The following is a 20585-nucleotide window of genomic DNA, read 5'->3' as shown; positions in this document are numbered from 1 at the left end:
TTTGAGAATGTAGGTACTTATACTTAAATGTGAAGTTATATAATAGTGAAAGTTACGGATGCTTCGACAAAAAATATCACTAATTACTACTTGATAGACTTTTTACGGTAGGCTTTTGAGTAAATACCTTTGGGATTATCAACGGCATATGGAATGATGCAAACGATTTTGAACCCTATGATCTATTTCATAAGATTTTTTATTAATATTTCGAGTGACTAAAATTTAGTATGTTTGTAATAGGTTAATATGAACCTTATATGTATGGTATAGAGTTCAATTTAATGTCGATGGTGCGTCTAGTGCATTTCTTTCATCGTCTAACGATAGAGGTAGTTTAATTGTTCAATATTGTGACCAATAATTTCTTCGTTTCGTGTAATTTTACGAGTTTTTTATAAGAATTACTTGCGTTACGTTAGGATTAAGCGATTTACGTTTAATTGTGATTCCTAGTCCCCATTTCGAATAGTTTAAATATTTAATCGACTAGACTGAATTATTATAAAGAGATTGTTTCGGCTAGCAATTTACTATACGTTTTCAATATTTAACACGTGATTTGCAGCTATTTCTATAGAATATATTAAATTTGTCAGCATAAAGTTACAAGAAAGTGGTCTTTTTATGGAAAGAATCGTTCAAAAACATAATTAAATGTATGGGAAAATTGTTAGCGTGAAGGATAGACAAAAGGTACTGTGATAATAATGTAGAGTCGTATTTATTAATTCCCCGTTAGTAATTCATTTTAGTGTTAATAATACACGTATACGTAAAAATATAAGGCCGCAGATCTCAGGTCGGTCTGATAAAAAAATATTGGTTTTACTGTAGAAAAAATCTCAATACCAGCTCGGAATCTCGGAAATTGTAAACCGTACCTCGGAAAGTACGTAAAGCCATTGGTCCTGCGTCTGAACTCTTTCCGTCGGATCTGCCGTCCCATCGGATATTGAGACTAAAGGGCTAGAGAGTTCACCTGTGTTTGTAGTTGGCTGGTCTCCTTTGAGATAGATCGCCGTGCCCAAAATCAGTCAGGAGGAAATCATAGTTATTACACGTAACGATTGCTAGTTAAACGGTGCAGTTTAGTGAAGTAAGCCGTTGATTGAACGGTTGGTTGGCTGCGATACATATATTAATTTGACCCCTTTCAAACAATTTATTTGGATTTCAATGTTTCAGTTCCTATATTTAGTGAATCATTATTGTACAAGGTTAACCGATCGTTTTTGAATTGAGAGCAACGGACGGCTCGACACCGTTGTATGTAATTTCTCGTCGTTATATACATTTGAGAGTTGATAAAACTTTAATATAGAGATAATATAGCTTTTCAATTACGCCTCGTAGACAGGTCTTGCTTCGTCAGCAAAATAAATCGTTTCTTGAGTATCGTAACCGGACAAAAGTAAGTTCCATTTTTTGAATGATATGTTTCAATTAACGTCTACTATTTCTTCCGAATAATCGAAAGCGATCTTAATTAATATAGGAATTCTAGATTAATGCTTGAGATCAGAGATTTCAGAAGGACTTCTCATTACCAGAATTCCCAGCAAAGTAACGTACAGAAACAAGAGTAGTTATTTAAATAAGAACGTCAAGTTGTAATGACAACAGAAAAAAATAATTTCGTATTATATATATGTATATGTTTATGATTCAAACGCACAAGTTAAATAAAAAAAGACGAACGTGATCAATGTACTTTTTATAAACGGTGTAAACTTCAATCTTTCAATAAATCAATCATTAATTGATGATAATTGGATCACAGTGATCCTATACAATGAATTATAGTTTCTATCATAATTAAATATTAGCTAAATATATTCTCATCGTTAAATATATATGGAGCCCTGTGACCTAGTCATTTCATATTCTTTAGTACATAATACTATATTTACATTGTTTAATTTTAATTGTTACATTTCTAATCAATTGTCGAATAACGTCCATAAAATCTTATTATTTACAAATGTACAGACATTACTCTATATTCAATTTTAATAATATATTTAAAAGTAAACTATCGAAACAGTTGCAATGTTTTGAAATATTATTTCGTCATGTCTGGTTATTTGTCAAAGGCAAAAATCATTCTGATATGTAGATATCAATTTTCTACAAAAAAAAAGAAAAAAAAAAGTTGTTTAATAAGTTTTTTTGACAATTAACCTGCTGACGCTACTTTAGTTTTATTTTACAATTATTGAATAAAAATCGATTATTATATAAGTTCTGTTGAATTAAAAAAAAACTAGTATAAATAGTATTATAATGTTCTCTTTGTTGACACATTGTACAAATTCATTGAAAATAATCTTTATATGAATATTTTTAAATATAACGATTCACGCACATTACAATTTTAAACGGTTCTATTATTAATAAGATATTTCTCTTAGTTACATGTAAATTGGATTTTAATAATGTAATCTGAATATAACTTCGAAAGTATAATCTATAGAGACGTAACTTTTTAAGATGCCCTAACCGAATGCCAAAATCACTGTAAGGTAATCTCCACACTGACCTTGACACATGTGGTTGAAAATCCTTATACTATACATTGAAATGAACGGTCTAAAATTCAAATTTCTACATAGAATTATGAGATCTTACAATTAAAAACAATGTAAAAAATTACCTGTAATTATAATTATATCATTGAATCATGATTTGGTATAAAATAGCCTAAAAAAAATAATAACTTTGGTCCACATGTGTCAATAAAATTTTACTTAATCAGTATATTTATTTATCTTTGGTGTCTATAATATGAATGTTGTCCATAGAGTAGCATTTCTACTTAAAAATGAATATTTACCCCCATAGAAATATAAAGCAAACCTATAAAGATATACCAATGTGTTCTATGAAATTTGATGTTTTTTTTTTAATATTTTCGTTTAATAGTGACAAATGTTACCATTATTCGTATTATCTATGTATATCTGTTGTATAACTGGAGAACGTTTTTTCATAGAACATATAGTTATATATTTTAATTATATATGCAGTGTGGAGATTTTATTAACCAATATTTTACTAAGCTAGTGGTTACACTGCGAACAAAATCACATATAAATAATCTAACTATAATAATCAGGACATTATTATATGATAAAAGATTTACTAAAAGTAATTAATGACTATGATTTTATTATCTGTGCTTATTGCTCCAGTGTAACCCCACCTTAATGTTTCTAAGTCAACAACGATATCCTACTGAAATAAAAATACAAAAAAAACATCAATACTCTGTGGTTTCATTTAAGTAAGAGTCCGTAAAAATTTAGTTCACCTTAATAGATATAGAAATAATGTCATAAACATTATAGGTGTTGTACCTGAAAAAAAAAAACATAATTAAAAAGAGATACAATTTCTAATTGGATAAAGATAAAAAATTGATTAAAATGAATCTATTTAAGAAAATTACAAAATATAATTTGGAAGATATATTTAGATCATTTGCAATTCATATTTTATAAAATAATCTTTATTTTATTATTAAAACTAGCTGAGCCCGCGACTACTTGCGCGTTGTTTGAATTTAAGTTATTTGGATATTGTAGCGTGATTTTATTTTTATTCTATATATAATTCTAAAATAAAAATAGCCTGAGTTACTCCTTATTACATCCGCTATCTGCCGGAGAAAGTCCCGTCGAAATCTGTTTGGTATATGTACCGTGTATACATACATATGCATTTAGTAAAAATGGGTTATTTTAATATTACAAACAGACACTCCAATTTTATTATATGTATATAGATATAATAATAGAGGAATTCTACCTGTATCAAGTAAAACGATCTTTTCATGACAAATACATATATTACTCGATTGCTTGAACGATGTGATTTAATTCATACTTTGGGAACGTCAACATTCACTAAATCATGTCTTCATTAATCGGCATCGCACGTGTGCAATTAATTATAGTGAAAATGTAAAATGTACATAGCAAGAAAATATCAACAAGATATTTTACTTTATTTATTTATTAATTTATATAACTATATCATAATTTAATGTTTAGGATTGACAGTCGTCCATTTTGTCCCAGTACGACCATTTTGTACAAAAATATTTACAAATTATATATACAATTTTTCCTCGTGTAGCGCTATTTCTATATGAAAAACGAATCAAAATTCATTGATAAGTTTAGAATAATTTAAAGATAATAATATTTAAGACAAAAAACTACTCTGTTTTATATAATTTTTAAATAAGAAATCTAAATCTAAAAATATGATAAATTCCTACAGTGGAAATTTTAATTTTGCAGACTTGTGAGTAAAAAACGAAACACTTACCAAAATATCTAGATGCCGAATTGAACTCTGCTGGCGTTCCTCTAATAATCTCATTATGTGAATTTATCTCAGGAGTACAAAGAACCTTAGCATCTGTGTTCCGTGTATATGATAGATAAGACCAGACGTTCCAAAGTTTTGACGTTGCATTCCAAACGCGCCCAGTGAAATCTGCTTGTAGCTAAAACAAAAGACTGCTACCAAAATCTGGATCTTGTATGCTATTTCTTAGCATACAAGGTCCGTATTGTTTTTGGTAGGGATTTTTGCAAACCCGTTTAGGTGGTAGTTACAACCCAGTCATCAGATATTCTACCGTCAAACAGCAATACTATATATAGTACCACTATACCTTGGATTGAGAACAGTAACATCAATTTTAATGAAACTAAATTAATTCTGCGGCTTCAGTCTGGGCACATCCCATGCAATAAGTTTGCATTTCTGATGCGGAAAACAACATCTCCGAACTGCACGACTTGTAATGTACCTGGTGAGCTTTTGCACGTATTGATGGAATGTGCTCAGAACGAATCAGTTAGAACTACTCTTCATTTAGATATAAAGTCTGTTGTACAATGCAATGTCATTCTGTCAGATCCAACGTCAAATCTCGCAAAAATGTTTTCCAAATTAAGTCATAGACCTGTGATTAATTAAGATAGTTTTAAGTTTAATATATATTATTTTTGTATTCTCCTAAGAATCCTCAACCAGGGCGGCATGTTCGCTTATGTTAAAAAGCCCTATTTTAGAAAAAAAAGTAGTACTACTATAGTATTGTTATGTTTCGGTTTGAAGGGTGAGTGAGCCAGTGTAACTATAGGCATTAGAGGCAGGGGCAACCTCGTAGCTCGTTGATAACGCATTGATGATGTAAGAAATATTTGATATTTACATTGCAACAATTACACATTAAAAATAAGTAAGAACGTTTTTGTTGTGGTCTGGTTTGAATTATGAATAAGCCTATTGAAATATTATTAGCACAAGTAACGTAATAATAGTTTTGCGTAAGATATCCTAGCAGAAATAAGCTGCTTAGAATCGTAGGCTTAGCTCAGTTCGCATAAAGAATTCGATTATTCAATGAATAATAAAAATGATTATGTTTACCATCACATTGGCTCATTTTGTGTGCTATTTTTATGTAATGACGTAAAATGTCTAACCAAGTTTTGCATTAATGATGTGACAAATTTGGTAGGTTTGTCTAAATAAAATATTGTGACGCAAACAACAAGCATTGATAACAGCAACTTTTCCATTGGCTATGAACATTGGAAACCCTAGAGTATTACACCATATTTAGTGAAAATGATATTCTTGACATGCATTAATTTGATGCATGAACTTGAATTTTTAAAATATGTGATATAATTGTATATTATATTATATATAAAAGGAATATTGTTTTTACTAAAACTGGGCTGGAAAAATAACTACACCACCGTTTACTATAACTAGCTAGAGCATGAATAATTAGCCCTCGAGTTTTTTTTGTTAAATTTAGTATCACATGAAAGATCTTGAACTGAATCTGTACCTTTTAAGAGTTGTATGTAGACTTTGCTTTAGACCTCGAGATTCAAGAACTCTACAGTACTACAAGTTGTATAGTATCAAAAATTGTTGTTAGTCACCTTATCCTGATCGACAGTCCAGTGCAGGTTGGGTGCTGGAAGACCAGTCGAAGAACAGTTGAGCATTACGCGGGTTGGAGATGATCCATCTTGGGTTTTGCTAGTGAGTGATGCATTCGATGGTGGAACTAAAAATTAACAAAGGTGTGATAAACCATGGCAAGTATACAGAAACATGGATGTTGGTGAATCTGTTTAGGATCAATTGAAGTTAGCATTTGGAGTTAGTATCAAAACTATTTATTATATTTTGTCAAAAATAATGTCAAATACCATAAACTTAAAAAATTTTTTTTTGTAATTAATCTCTCGAAACTTGCGTGTCTCACATGATATTCTGCGTGGTGGAAAATCTCCAAAATCTTCTCAAGAGGAGACGTTGCTGAGCAATGGAACATTTTGGGCTGTTACTTTATATTACACAACATACCAAGAATTTTAACGAGGTAGTCCTTTTTTCCAATCCGGAACATCGGTCTCTCGCCAGAAACTTCGCATGAGTATGTGAAATCGTTCACGGAGGGCTGGTAAGGTTCAAGAAACATAACACACCTTCCTTCTTGTCCCCTATCTATGGTTATGGCGCAGTCCACGTGCATCACTGTCTGAGGTGTCTGGAACACTTCGCTTCGTGACAGTCCGTGTCTCTGTAATCAATTTAATGTATGCCCAGTTATGCCTAACAAATGAAGAGTTGAATTGTGTAAAAAAAATATATGAAATTATTTCATTATTAAAATTAATTAATTATAATAAAATAAAACACATAAGTATCTATGCAGATTATAATTTAAATGTTACCAGTATATTTTATATTCATATAAATGAAATAAGATTTATTCTTACCTACCTACTATTAACGCAATTTGTCATCAAGTCAGTTAAATTTCAAAGCGGTATTCATTGAAGCTTGTAAACAAGCGCATAATAGGGAGGAAACAGATTGTTACTTGGTAAAATACTCGGAAGGGGAAGATTACCCACTCGGCTCGGTATGATGAGTCAAATACGTGTATATCCGAAAAAGGACCTTACATTACGTATATACTTGCTACTCGTAAGCATTTTAGACTAATTTACAATACGAGCAATCTAACTTTGCCTGTCTGAAATTAGTCCCGAGTATGTTCATGGATGAAAGATATAATTTTTTACAAACAAAAGTGAGAAGGACTGGTGTTATGTAAGACTAGATGCGTTGTTAAGATTGCCTAAATAATTTATCTTCGTTATTTCTTACTGTTTTAAATGCGCAAATGTGTAAAATACAAAATGCCATGCAAACGAAATGCCAAGTCACAATACTTGCCAGCTTTGCCATGCGGTTCCACCAGCGTTAAAATATACATAACTTTATAGTTTAGAGTGAAGATATTAATTATTAAAATATCTATTAAATCAAGTTTTAATAATAATAAATTGGAGTTCATAATTTAAAAATTCAAAAATAAAAAATCATAATTAGATGCAATGCAATAAAACAAAAATATATAAAAAAAGTTCGTCAGAAGTGGGATTCGAACCCACGCCCTCAGAGAGGACCAAACAAGGGATACCTTGAGTCTGGCGCCTTAGACCGCTCGGCCATCCTGACGAGAAATGATACGGTTGAAAATGTCGTTCATATCCAACAGTAACGTGTAACGATAATTTCATTAACGTAATATGTTTTTTAAGGTAATGTCATAAGATCAGGGAAGATAAAAGTATTTAATGTTTCTACTGAATATCCCGATATGAGCAAGATCTTTAAAAAGCGTGTAAAGGTGGTCTTGCGCCAGACTCTCCTTTGATTCGCCGTCTCATGGAATCATGAAAGGCAACGAATAGAGAGGGATTTTTTTAAATTTATATATTTTATACACTTTCTATGTCGCATTGTATTCCACTAAGAATTGAACAAGCAAATTGAAATTGTGTTTTCATATCTTAAATAAAAATAGTAAGTATTAAACATATCAGTAAAAGATATTCTGCTCAAAAAAACTCTAATCCTTTTTTAAATAATGTAAACCTGGATACAACTTATTCAAATAAAATTAGCTAATTAGTAATTGAATATTGAATACAAATTTACTTCGAACGTTGAAAAAGTCGCTGGAAAAAGTAAAACAAGGTACTGCATATTCATGGAAACGGTTTTCCGTGATTTATAAAAATAATTACTCGCACAAGAGATTATGTGAAGGCTAATTAAGAATTATGGAAATTGTTGTATATCAGTGTTAATATACGCAAAATATGTTTCTACTAGTTTCTGCTCACGGCTTAATCTGTGTAGAGTGGGAATGGGGTGGGGGATTGATAAATCAGGTCTTAGATTCTTTTTTTGTTGTGGTATATATAGGTGGACGAGCAAATGGATCACCAGTGGTCGGAACCATTCCTTACATCGTCATTGTGACTCCAACATTGGACTGATTGAACATTGAGTGGAACTAAGATGTACTAGGAGTAGAAGGATTTAGATAGGAGGTTTGAAAGCCTAGTAAAGAAATAAACAGACAAGTAGGTAGTCTGTACTCATTATTGTCAAAAATATTTTTTTATTTCGTAATATAATATTCTTTATATGTTTTAATTAGTGATAAGTCTATCCAGCATCGATCGTATTCATACATAGTCTTCAAAGGAACTGTCAAGAATCGAAGACGTCAATATTTCCTCATACAACATCACTACTTTTAGTCTATTAAATACTAATATAAGCAAACTTACTTTCGCCTATATGATATTAGATTATAATATATGTTCTAAAATGTCATGTATGCAAACCTCAGGTCGGTAAATCATGAACTGCTGCCCATTGTTAAATAATCTGACTGACTGTAGGGTGTCATTGGACAGAGTTTGCCACCCACACGTAACTTCCCATCCCAGGTCTGGACGCCATTCACCCGTAACGTTCACCTCTATTGCATGTGCTATTGTCGCTGCAAAAATTGTAACAGTTTAATGACCTTTATAAATGAATTTACAAGCAATTTTCACCGCTTAAAAAAAACAATGTAACTGTTTTAAACATAACAAAGATGTTTAGTACCTAACTATATTTATGACATGCATTTTAACTAAATTTACGGCAATACAATACATTAAAAATTATTGTTAAATTATACATCTAATATATTTATATTAATATAGACTAATAAAAATGTATTAATTAATATGTTTAATATTTAGGTATTGAAGAAATTCTTTTACAGAGTACCTAAGAGCATTTGTAAATCAACCATTTATGTACATAAATAACAATCTTAATATAAAAAAAGTAATCATTCTATTATTTTTATTTTGTCATCCTAAAACAATTTTTAGAGTATTGTCATCTGTCATTTGACTTGAAAATTGTAAAACTTATGTAAAGTGATGTAAGGTGAAAATCACGTTGAAAGATACTTATTATGCATTTTAATTATATAGATAAGAGAAAAATCAAATCAAGAACAGTTACACTTATTATGTAATGACGTAAATATCGCATAGAAATTTACAGCCTAATAAGTAAACGTTGTTTAGCGTTTATTTAAATGCTGATTTATCTCTTTCTGTCATCATTGTTTCGCCATTCGAAAGAAGAAGACAAAACTGTTTAACTAATCACACTGTAAGCAACATTTATGAGTTGTATTTTTTTAATTTAAATAAAAAATATCAAGAATTGCATTACGTTCTAGTGTTTTTGTACAGAGTTTTATGTATTTTATTATTGAAGGAGAGGATTGTTAATTTTATAATATGTAAAAATGAAATGACCAATTCTTTTTTTAAATTGACATTTATAATGTGTGAAAAGGAATCTTATAATTAAAACTTGAATTTTATTCATTGAATTTAATTTATAAAATTATATAGATTGTTGCTTATAAAAAATATTGTAATGTTTTATTTATTTTTATGTAAAATAGGCAGATAAGTTTGACTTATCAGTGAACCGAGATGGCCCAGTGGTAAGAACGCGTGCATCTTAACACATGATTACGGGTTCAAATCCAGGAAAGCACCACTGAATTTTCATGTGCTTAATTTGAGTTTATAATTCATCTCGTGAGGAAACCTGCATATGTCTAATTTCAACGAAATTCTGCTACATGTGTATTCCACCAACCCGCATTTTAGCAGCGTGGTATAGCGTGGTATAGTGCGTCTCCTTTGAGGAGAAGATTTGGAGCATATGCTCCAAATCAAAAGGAGAGGAGGCCTTAGCCCAGCATGGGGAAATTTACAGACTGTTAATGTAATGTAATGTATCAGTGGTCACCACCGTCAATAAAGGCACTGTGAGCTTTTAACAATCACGTAATATTAATACGCTACTAACAACCGACCAAGTAAATAACGTACTTATATATTTATATTGTGAAGGATAATCTTATAAAAAATATAATTAATTTTCATTGCAATTAAAAATGAAACGAATCAAATGGAATTCCGAAAGCTTATTTAATAAGACTTTTGTAGAACAAATCGTAACTTCGTTGCATTTTATTTCTTATCAAACGCAATCACTTAAACTGCTAAAGCGGTTTTGCATTTAGAAATAAACAAACGTTGTTTACGGCGCTAAAACTTTTATTTACATAAGTAAATTGTTTTTGTCAGGCGCAAGTGGATTAAACAATTAATTATGCAAATGTGAGGTATGAACCTAAACAAGGGCGGGTCACGCGGATTATTCACGTAATACCTTCGAAATAATTACTCTTTAAGTTTTAATTTTGTAACGTTTTTTTGATAAGATAACACACGAATGCATTTAAGGCTTCTTAAGAATGTTTCTAAATTTTTTTAATAATTTATTACTGGAAATACAGATAATTGCAATAGTATTCATTACATTACAAAATATGTCGGAATTTATGACTAAATGTTTCTCGTACCAATAAAAAAAAAACTACATATAATTATAAAATGTACAAAATGGGAAATGCTGTTTCGCGTTTTTGCCACCATTCCACGTTTTTTTTAACTATTCAATAAATATTGGACAACGTCACATACATTACTCTGATCCCAATGTAAGTAGCTAAAGCACGTGTGTTATGGAAAATCAGAAGTAACGACTAATTAACTTTTTCTACATCGATATGGCCGGTTATCGAACCCGGGACCTCGGAGTGGCGTACCCATGAAGACGGGTGTACACACTACTCGACCACGGAGGTCGTCAATTCCACGTGGTCACGATATTTTTGATCTGTATATAATAAATTATGTTCCATATTTAAATAGTTTTCTTTAATAAAGTATTTTCTACCAATACCACGGTCATGTCTAAAATATGATAAATACTTGAATTTCGCTTGAGAAAAAGAGGGAGAAAGAATGATAGAGGGAGAGAGATAAATGTGTATAATAATTCAAAATAAAACACAAAGATTTTACTAATAAATGGTATATGATAGATAATATTTACATGCATATGACGATATTTATATTTCGTTTGAAAATAGCCTTAATAATTGTGTGCATATAATTTTATTTCAAATACCGATTTATTACAAAATCTCACCTCATTTAAGTGTGTCACAGTATATTTTTTTAAAATAATGATTTATTATATTTATTTATCTGATTGTTTTAATAAGTAGTGTGCAAAACATTTTCAGTTAAATCCCAAAGTCAGTTTGATGCTGACAAAGCGAAGTTTTGAAAAAAAAAAACAATATGGACCCCCCCCCAGTCGGTATTTCATATGGCGAAAGAAAGGCAATATTGAAATTGTGGTAATTATTTTGATACCACATACTCATCTTATTATTGGGTTCTGGTTTGAAAATGAGTGAGCTAATGTAACTCTATAGATAAAAGTGTGCTTGTGTGTGCTCAGTTCCCCTTTTTTACGGCGCTCAATGTAATATAATAACAACTGAATAGATTTTCATATTAATCATCAAAACATAAAAAAGTATTAAACCATTTTAAAAGTAGTTTAAATATGTCACGTAGATTACAGTTTATGAAGCTTAAATAGTCATTCACCCAGTTATGTTTTATTTTTTTAAATTAGACAAATTACCGAACGCATGCGAGGGGAGGCGCTCTTATATCTCGTTAATTTGACAACAATTGTAGACTTCTCTTCTCTGATACAATGTTTTCCTTTGAACTTGGACGTTTTAATTATTGTTTTAGTATTAAATATCACTTATCTTGTATATCTTCTACTGTAGAATTATATACACTACTCCATTGACAGAGTGTTAAAAAAAATGTTTAACCTCGAGTCCTGATAGGACTTCCATAAAATTTCAAGAACACATAATACAATGTGTCTGCTTAAAGTAAAACACATGTGCATTTTCTTTTCCCTGTCTTATAATCAGCTAGAACGGCAATCTAAAACGAATGGGGAAAGAACATAACCTAACCTAACACCGGTAATATGCTTCGGCATTGTGTTAGGGGAGTCGCATGGGAGCGATCACCAAGGGCACCGAATTCGGGAGATCGCCACTCGAAGTCAAAGTCAAAGTCAAAAATCTTTATTCAATATAGAAGTGTTTACACTTGCTTATTAATAGTCAAAAATTTACCACCGGTTCGGAATTTAACACCGCGGACCTGAGAAGAACCGGCGAAAGAAACTCAGCGGTACTCCCACTACATACCCTCAATACTCTACGTCTAGCGTTAGAGTAGATCCTCGAACACAGTGCACGAAAAAATAACAAAAAGGTTATCCGCGATTTCTACTGTCAAAGACCCTAAGACCAGCCTTCCTTGCGGCTCAGTACAACCTTGGTGGGATTTAAAAAAGAGGGGCGCCTAGATGGTTTACGCCAGACCTGTGTAAAACTAAACTCACTAACTTCAGGCTTATATTAAGAATTTACTGAAAAAAACAATGACTTATTCTAGATTTTTAAAAGGATTAACAAAGAAATTGATCGTCTGCTGGTATTGATTTTTACAATTGTCTTAAATCATGCATCGCATGTTAATTTACTTAATCAATATTGTAGTCATGTTTCCAGCTTAAACTGGATATTCTGTGACTATTTTAACTGGGACATAGCATCTATAATGGATCCGACAGTGGACGGATCAAGCTAAATTGGATTATATTATGAATACTTCACGAACGACCTCGTGAATGAATACCAGCATAAATACAAATAGATGACGATATCATTACCCGATGTAACGCACAGACGGACAGTTATAACACATGCAGGGAATGTTCTTATGAATAAATAGCAGAGACATTGTAAACGCATACCTTTGTGGCGTGCTAACGGCTTTTTAAATGCTCGGCTTATGAAGTTATTAATAATTCAATTCGCATTTGACTTTTGTTGATTAAACGGTTTGCAATATATATATATATATATATACATATATTTATTGTAAACAAATATGTATCAATGATGCCGTGAAACGAACGTTACATAAATAATATTTAAATTATTCGCATTCACAACAACACAGCAAGCACAGCAAGGGCCTTTTCCTAGTATCGAGAGAATATTTGGAGCAGGTTCCACCACTTGACTGGTTACTATAGTGCTGCAGTGTGGGTTGGTTATATAGGGGTACATTTAAAGAAAAACTTCGTGGTGAAAGTATGCCTATTTGGTGGTAGAATATCTGATAAGTGGGTGGTACCTACCCAGACGATCCACAAAGCCCTACCACCAAGTAAGATGAAATAGAAACACAATTAATTTTGAATGAAGAAGAATTTGAATCAGTTATCTTCGGTCAACGCAGATGTCTAATCTTTAGGACTATATCGGCTGTAAAAATATTTTATTTGAATACTAGTATTTTTTTTTTTAAATAAACATAAGATATAAATTTGTTAAAATAGCATATAATTGCTCTGTCTAATTGTCCGTTTGTCCTATAAAGAAACTTCCATGTAAATAAATATTCCTAGTCCACGCAAATTTTACTTAAAAGCGTTGTAATTAAATCATTCTTATATCCCACAGGGATAAATTTGTAAAAATTAAATAAACCTTGTTCCATAAGCGCTATATTTATTTACTACATATATTCTATAAAAGCCCATCCATTTATTCTACAATAACAAACTCAGAACACTTCGCAGAAAATTGTGAAATGTCAGAAGTTGATATGCAAAATTGATTGTTATAATTATTAAATTAAAAGCACACACGAATCAAAATAGCGTATCAATTTTATTCGTCTCTAACATCAACGGTCATCAAGACAAATATCTATTTCACATAACAAATTTCAACTAAAATGCATTAATAATGTAGTTTCACTTTTAAATGTTACTATGATCATTAAATAATATTAGTAATATTTAATAATATCGAATTTCATATAAAGTAGTCTTGTTATAGTCAGTTTTCGGTATATAAGAATTCCTTAATATGCTCAATTGGTGCGTCGTGCGCGCCTTGATACTTTAATAAAGCATATTTAGGACTACTTGTGACAATGTGGATACGCGCATGTCGTAATGAGACCCATTAGAAGTCAATAGTTTCATTGCGAAGCGTATCGTTTCTCAAACTTATTTATGCCATAACATCCTAAATAATAAAACAAGTAACAGATTCTTATGACTTTTTTTTTAATAATCATCTTACGTCTTTATACACGAATGAAAAAAATCTAGATCACTAGTGTACGTATTACATAACTCAAATATAAAAACAAACTATATCAGCTTGTTTTTATTCGAAGTGTAACTCCATAGAGTATCAAGATTGGCACTTAGATTTCTGGGGATTCGATTATAATAATATATTCGTTTTTAAAAATAATATTACATAAAATAAAACACACTCAAGATTCTAAATTTAAAAATTACAAAATCGCGCCTAGTCTTTATCGCTCAGTATCGTGTAATAATAATTATAATGATGCCAACTTATGAACTACGAAGATGCGTCTTAAGTGGTCACGCGACTCACGCGTTCAAGCATTCAGCTTCTTTACAGTTTTAATAAAAGCATACGCTTTTCAATCGAATCTTAAATGTGAGTGACATAAGTCCTATTAATAATAAATAAAATAATATTAAAATAAAAGAATGTACATACATATGTATATACCAGTATATATACTATTCCAATCGAAGTAGGAATAAAGATAAACAAAACTTAGATTTACGAATTTTATGCGATTTGCTAATAACTCAGCTATATTGTGCACTACTAAGAGTTTATGATTAATATATTTATTTATAATACAACACTTCTACATCTACTTATTTCCACTTTAATTTTTTAATTTCAATTCCAAAATTCCGATAACTGTTTCGTCGACGTTCAAAACGCCATTTTTTTGCAAATCCATAGTGAATATCACAGATTAATCAAGCTCTCGACCAATGGTATCGCGTCAATTTGCTGTCAAATGTTGTTTATTTGCCTTTTTTCCTCTTATAGTTGGAATAACGTATACGTTGGTATGATTAGTTTTTAAATCTACGTTTAAGTTCAAGGGCTTAAATACCTTCTCGGGTCAAACATTTAAATAGTATGTAACAAACCTGTAGTATGAAATTCTTATAATTAATATTATTAGTATAATTTTATTATTTGCATGTTTTTTTAAGTACAATACCAAAAAGACGTAAGTACATTTTAATTCAGTGATGATTGCCGTTCTTCGCTTGTTCTAATCTCATCTTGTCAAAGGTTTTAAATATTTTTCAAAATACTTTTATAATCTTTTAATCCTAGTTTTATATACTTAGATATAAAGCTATTATGTGAGTGTTATCGTGTACTGAAAGCATATTATATTAACCAAATGTCTTTTTATAGCTGCCATCAAAACTAAGTGCAATTATGTGATCCCTTTATGGATGCTTTGAGTTATTTAGTAATTGGTTCCAATTGAGAATAATTAAAGAGACATCTGCAATGGACGGGTTTGATGTGAAAAATTAAAAATGCAAGACGGGGTGCGGGCACCGCGCATCTGGGTCGCATTTAACTGCATAATTCAAAGGTTTCAGTAAGATGATCTTTTTTTTTGTTTTTTTTATTTGGATAATTTGTATATGTTCGCAAAATCTTTTATTGGTTTTTACGAAAGTTGAATTTGGAAAGTCAGAGAAGGCGAAAGCGTAAGAATCGACTGGGTTTTAAAAGTGAAGTGGAGTTTATGAACTCCTGTATAAATCCAATATTTGTGGGTTCAATGGGAACTTTTTTCGTAATGAAAGTCTTTCAAAGTCGTATAAATAACTTGGTATAAACGTCTTTGCTTTGTATACTTAAAAATTTCTTTCTTCTGTCTATATATTATAAAAAAAAAAATACGTTCACAATCGGTAACGATATTGAGGAATGAACAGAAATATTTCATAATTGCTTTTTTTTTAATTTTGAAATTCAGTAAAACTTTACTTGTTTATTTGAGTAGCTTACGAGTCTGCGGCTACATCATGAGTGAGTTAAAAGTTAATTGGGTTTGTTTTGTCTTGTTGGTTGTGTTTGATTGCCGTTCTATCCAATTATGAGAGCCAGGGTACAAAGAGTGCACCTGTATTTGTGAACAGACTCCGCAACTATAATATCCTACGATAACACATAATGTATAAATACAAATTATACTAAAATTAATGAAGGAAAATAAATTATTTGGCTTTGATTAATTTATTTTAATTATTTACAAACAGAAGTATTTGATAATCATCTAATCATAAACGTATTTGAATAAATAATATATTAACGATATCTTTTTTTGTGATCAATGTCGTTGACTGGCTGACATTTATGTCAAAATATATTTTAAATCATCTATGTTATTATTTCGAGTCAATGAACTTTAATGGACAATCGTTGGCGGGTAGCATGCAAATTCATTATTTGATATTTTTAATACCTACTTTACCTATAAGGGGGAGGGGAGAAAGTTAACGAATACTGAGTCTTATTCTTTCCAATGTTAAATAAACAGAAACGAATTAATAAGTATTTAACTAAATACGCGCCAAAAAACGTTATTTTTGTGACGAAATTCTTTTGCGCGGCTTACAGAGAAGTGAACTGGCAGAAAACGTAAGGAAAAAGTTATTTTCCCTGGCGTCCTTTTCCGACTATTTCTCTCTTTCTCTATCTCTTTCTATTGTCTATGGTTTTATATACCATTAGTTAAAGTATATTACGTTATATTTCGTTAAAGTAATCATTTGTTATCGTTTTAATTCACGCAACATTTATAACCACAATTTTTTTTGTCATTGAATTGTTCTCTTTGTTTATTTATTTCATCGAGTCATTTCATACAAAATATATGGCGAAAGCAAGTATTTTCCAGCTGGGTGCACCACGACAACACTCTTACGTTTACCTTTGGTCGTTTTTAATTAAATTTAGGGTCGATATCCGAACTGGAAATGATCTCTTAAAAATTTTGGCCATCGCTTTTTTTTGTTCATGTTATAAAAAATATGTATATAAGTGAATTTGAATTTGTAACAAGAAGACTCCACGAGAAAAATAAATAAAAATTCCCGCGACTTTCTTGCGACGGTTCTTCTCCTGTCTGAGGTGTTTCTTTCCGAACCGGTGGTAGAATTTTTTAGTGTAATGCTTCATATGTGTAATATTTAATAAATAATTTTGAGTTTGTCATTGTTGCTCACTAAACTACCAATTGAGTGGCAAAGACAATATCACACCTTTTTATTAGTTTTCAATGTTTATTTTATTACAAATTTAAATTGTGAATGAGTGTTATAATAGTAGTGAACAAAGAACAAATTACATTTGTCATAATAATTAATATTATTTTATTATAAATACGTAGATTATTATAACTTTTTTAAATAACAACTACGCCTAAGAAGTAAAACTTCTCACGTATGTACAAGCACCTTTTTATAGTTTTAAGGTATATGCAGATGTTCCGTGTGTGTTTAATGAAATTATTTAGGTAAACATTTTGTTTGTGATGTGAGTATAAATAAAGATTTTATCAATCTATTCAGTGTAACCATTGTATTATCATTGTACTTTGTATAATGCTATTGTTTTGTATAATGTTGTAATTAATTGTATTATATATGTGTAATAATAACTTGTTTATTGTTCGTATTATAAGCGCATCACATCAAATCAAATTCCTTTATTCAATGTAGAGGCAAAGCACTTACTTATTGATTGTAAAGTTAAAAACTACCACCGCGTCGGGAATGAAAATATCCCGACCTGAGAAGAATCGGCGAAACAAATTCAGCGGGATTTATTTTTGACATTTTTTTAATGAATGGTTACATATTTCAATATCATAAAGAAAAAGCCAGGAGGCGACCATTCCTTTCCCAAGATGTGCTATCAACTGCGAATTCACTAATTGTATTATGAGACACAAGCGTGCTCAAACATTTTTTTTTTAATTTGGCAATTTTATGTAATTTGAACGCTTTCTGGGATCCTGTTAAAAAAGTATTATTTGTGTTATTTTTACAATCTTTTTAATATTTACAAAAGTGTTTAAAAAAAAAATCAAAGTTACGCTTTGTTTTTTTTTTCAGACAGCGTCGTATTTTTGTGCAACTTTTTTATTTCCATTGTATCATGTATGAATGTTCAATAGCTCGAATCGTATGGCAATTTTTTTTAAATTGTTCTCATTAAAGTTATGTATTTTTTGTAAATGTATAATATATATCTTTTAACGTGAAATTAAAAGAAGCCTTGTAATGTATACATACCTTTATTACCATTACTTATTGAGTTTGTTATTATTTAAAGTAATCGAACTGATAAGTGTCATAATAATTAATCTTAGTAAAATATTATTATCTAGAAATAGAATACGGTATAAATATGAAATGAATTCTAACACGCGATTCACTAATTCAGAAATTTGTCTCATTCGGAAAGCATTTTTAAGAGATGGTAAAAAAATATGTTTAATGTTAGTGATATTCATGATTTTATGCAATACTTTTTCATAAAATAAAAATTGCAAGCATATTATAATTCAAAAACGACTTTTACATATCTATATTACATAATAACCCTTTGATATTTACCTAACAGTAGCCATGCTATAATCGCTCCACTAATTCCGGAGGTCATCACAATAGTCACAGTTATTAATCAAACTAAATGGAACTGTAAACAAAACAATTATCTGAAATATAAAACACGTCCACTTTATAATACCGTTTTGACTAAACTGTCTGTAGTTTAAAAGCTGCGCGCGCGACGACAATGACAGGACGTTAAAGTACATTCGAATAAAGCATGTGCGTGAACTCTATGACAACGATACTGTACTGGTATATTTTAGTACATTATGATTTTATACTAAATATCTTCTTGTTTATAATTATTATCTACAAATCTTTATGCTACTGTTTAGGACCCCCAATCAAATCAAAATCAAAATATACTTTATTCAAGTAGGCTCTTACAAGCAATTTTGAATCGTCATTTAACAAACTATATTAAGTGAAGCTACCGGTTCGGAATGTAGATTCTACCGAGAAGAATTGGCAAGAAACTCAGTAGTTACTCTTTTTCAACATCTAAAGATACAGTCAAGTTAGTTAAATACAATTACAATGCACAGTAATGCCATCTATTGTTTTGTTGCAACGTTTTTCATGATTTTCACATCACCAGGTCAATAAGATCGTAACCCACTGGGTCAGAATTCAATCACACGGTAGCGGAAGCTACCGTTGAGGAGAACCATGAACCATGAAGAACCATGTATTTCATGATTTTTCAAATGTACTTAATTATATAAATAAAATAAAACGTTAATTGATTACATAATCTCTGAAAATTTGACAAGACTCTAATATTATTACTCTTTCTCATGTGTGAATTTGTTATTTGTTTTATCTACAATCTTCTGCGATTTGAGTTTCTACGTATAAAATCATCTGCCTTGCCAGCAAAGGTACATGGTAAGTTTAAAAAAAAATATGGAATATAATAGGTAAAAGTGATACAGGATAGTATTTGTATGAAAAGTGTGGAGTAAGTAGTTTATAATGAATAAGAGTATGCAATTAAAACCTCACCTATAATGGTGGTGCAAAATTATTTGTGGTCTATAAATTTCGTTTCCATAATTGACAGATAGCCGGCAAGAGAACAAAGAAAAAATATCAGTAAACGCATAATAGCAGTTAATGAAAGTTTAATTTGACCACCATAAATGCAATTTTACACACTATGCCTGATTCCGCATGCATGATAAATTTTGACACAAATGAATTAACGCTTAAAATTCATATCCATCTTTAATGATTTGTCGTATAATTTATATTAGCTCTTATTACAGAGTATTAAAGCTCAATTTCGAGAAACTATTTTTTTTAAAGCGATAATATTTCATAATTCGTGCACATTTATTTAGTGAACGTGGAATAATTTAACTGATCTACGATTTTTTAGGCTTAATAGATATGGTTGGGATGATGATAAAAATTGATTGTTTCGTAATTAAGATCATGAACGGTGTTTGTACCCCATGACTTAATTTCTATGTATCTTTGTTTTAAATACAACTTCGGTATGTATCAACGTCCGATATTAATATTATTATTTTAGGTATAAAAAAAATTAAGTGCGATTTTTTTATTTCGTTTCGCAATTTGTTGTATCATATCGACCAAACATCCAAAATTATATATTTTTATTTTTGTAT

At 30.4% G+C, this 20585-nt stretch overlaps 1 protein-coding gene and 1 non-coding gene across 3 annotated transcripts; both read right to left on the bottom strand.

Annotated features, from left to right (window-relative positions):
* Positions 1-2013: 2013 nt before the first annotated feature.
* LOC125068795 lies at positions 2014-19094 on the bottom strand. 2 transcript variants are annotated; one of them, XR_007119793.1, is made up of 6 exons: positions 18955-19094; positions 8754-8911; positions 6409-6625; positions 5979-6106; positions 4336-4506; positions 2014-3359 (listed from the first exon to the last, which is right to left on the bottom strand). XR_007119793.1 is itself a non-coding variant. In XM_047678111.1 (6 exons), the coding sequence occupies exons 1-6, from the start codon at positions 18998-19000 to the stop codon at positions 3310-3312; spliced, it is 780 nt and encodes a 259-aa protein (XP_047534067.1). In that variant the 5' UTR covers positions 19001-19094; the 3' UTR covers positions 2014-3309. The 2 variants fall into 2 exon arrangements, 1 of the variants encoding a protein (XP_047534067.1); XM_047678111.1 differs by having other exon boundaries at positions 4336-4516.
* Positions 7481-7572, bottom strand: Trnal-caa. Its single transcript is given in 2 exon segments — positions 7481-7515; positions 7535-7572. It is a non-coding gene; the product is annotated as a tRNA-Leu (tRNA).
* Positions 19095-20585: the final 1491 nt, after the last annotated feature.

This window comes from Vanessa atalanta, chromosome 14, assembly GCF_905147765.1.
Source record: "Vanessa atalanta chromosome 14, ilVanAtal1.2, whole genome shotgun sequence".
Lineage (NCBI taxonomy): Eukaryota > Metazoa > Arthropoda > Insecta > Lepidoptera > Nymphalidae > Vanessa > Vanessa atalanta.
This window is presented reverse-complemented; position numbering and strand designations above follow the sequence as displayed.

Excerpts from the sequence above, each read along its gene's own strand:
- LOC125068795 (XM_047678111.1), bottom strand. The coding sequence starts at position 19,000 with ATGACCTCCGGAATTAGTGGAGCGATTATAGCATGGCTACTGTTAG. Across the intron at positions 4,517-5,978 it reads GGACTGTCGATCAGGATAAG|CTACAAGCAGATTTCACTGG; the intron begins GTGACTAACAAC and ends CTTTTGTTTTAG. Across the intron at positions 3,360-4,335 it reads TTCGGCATCTAGATATTTTG|GTACAACACCTATAATGTTT; the intron begins GTAAGTGTTTCG and ends TTTTTTTTTCAG.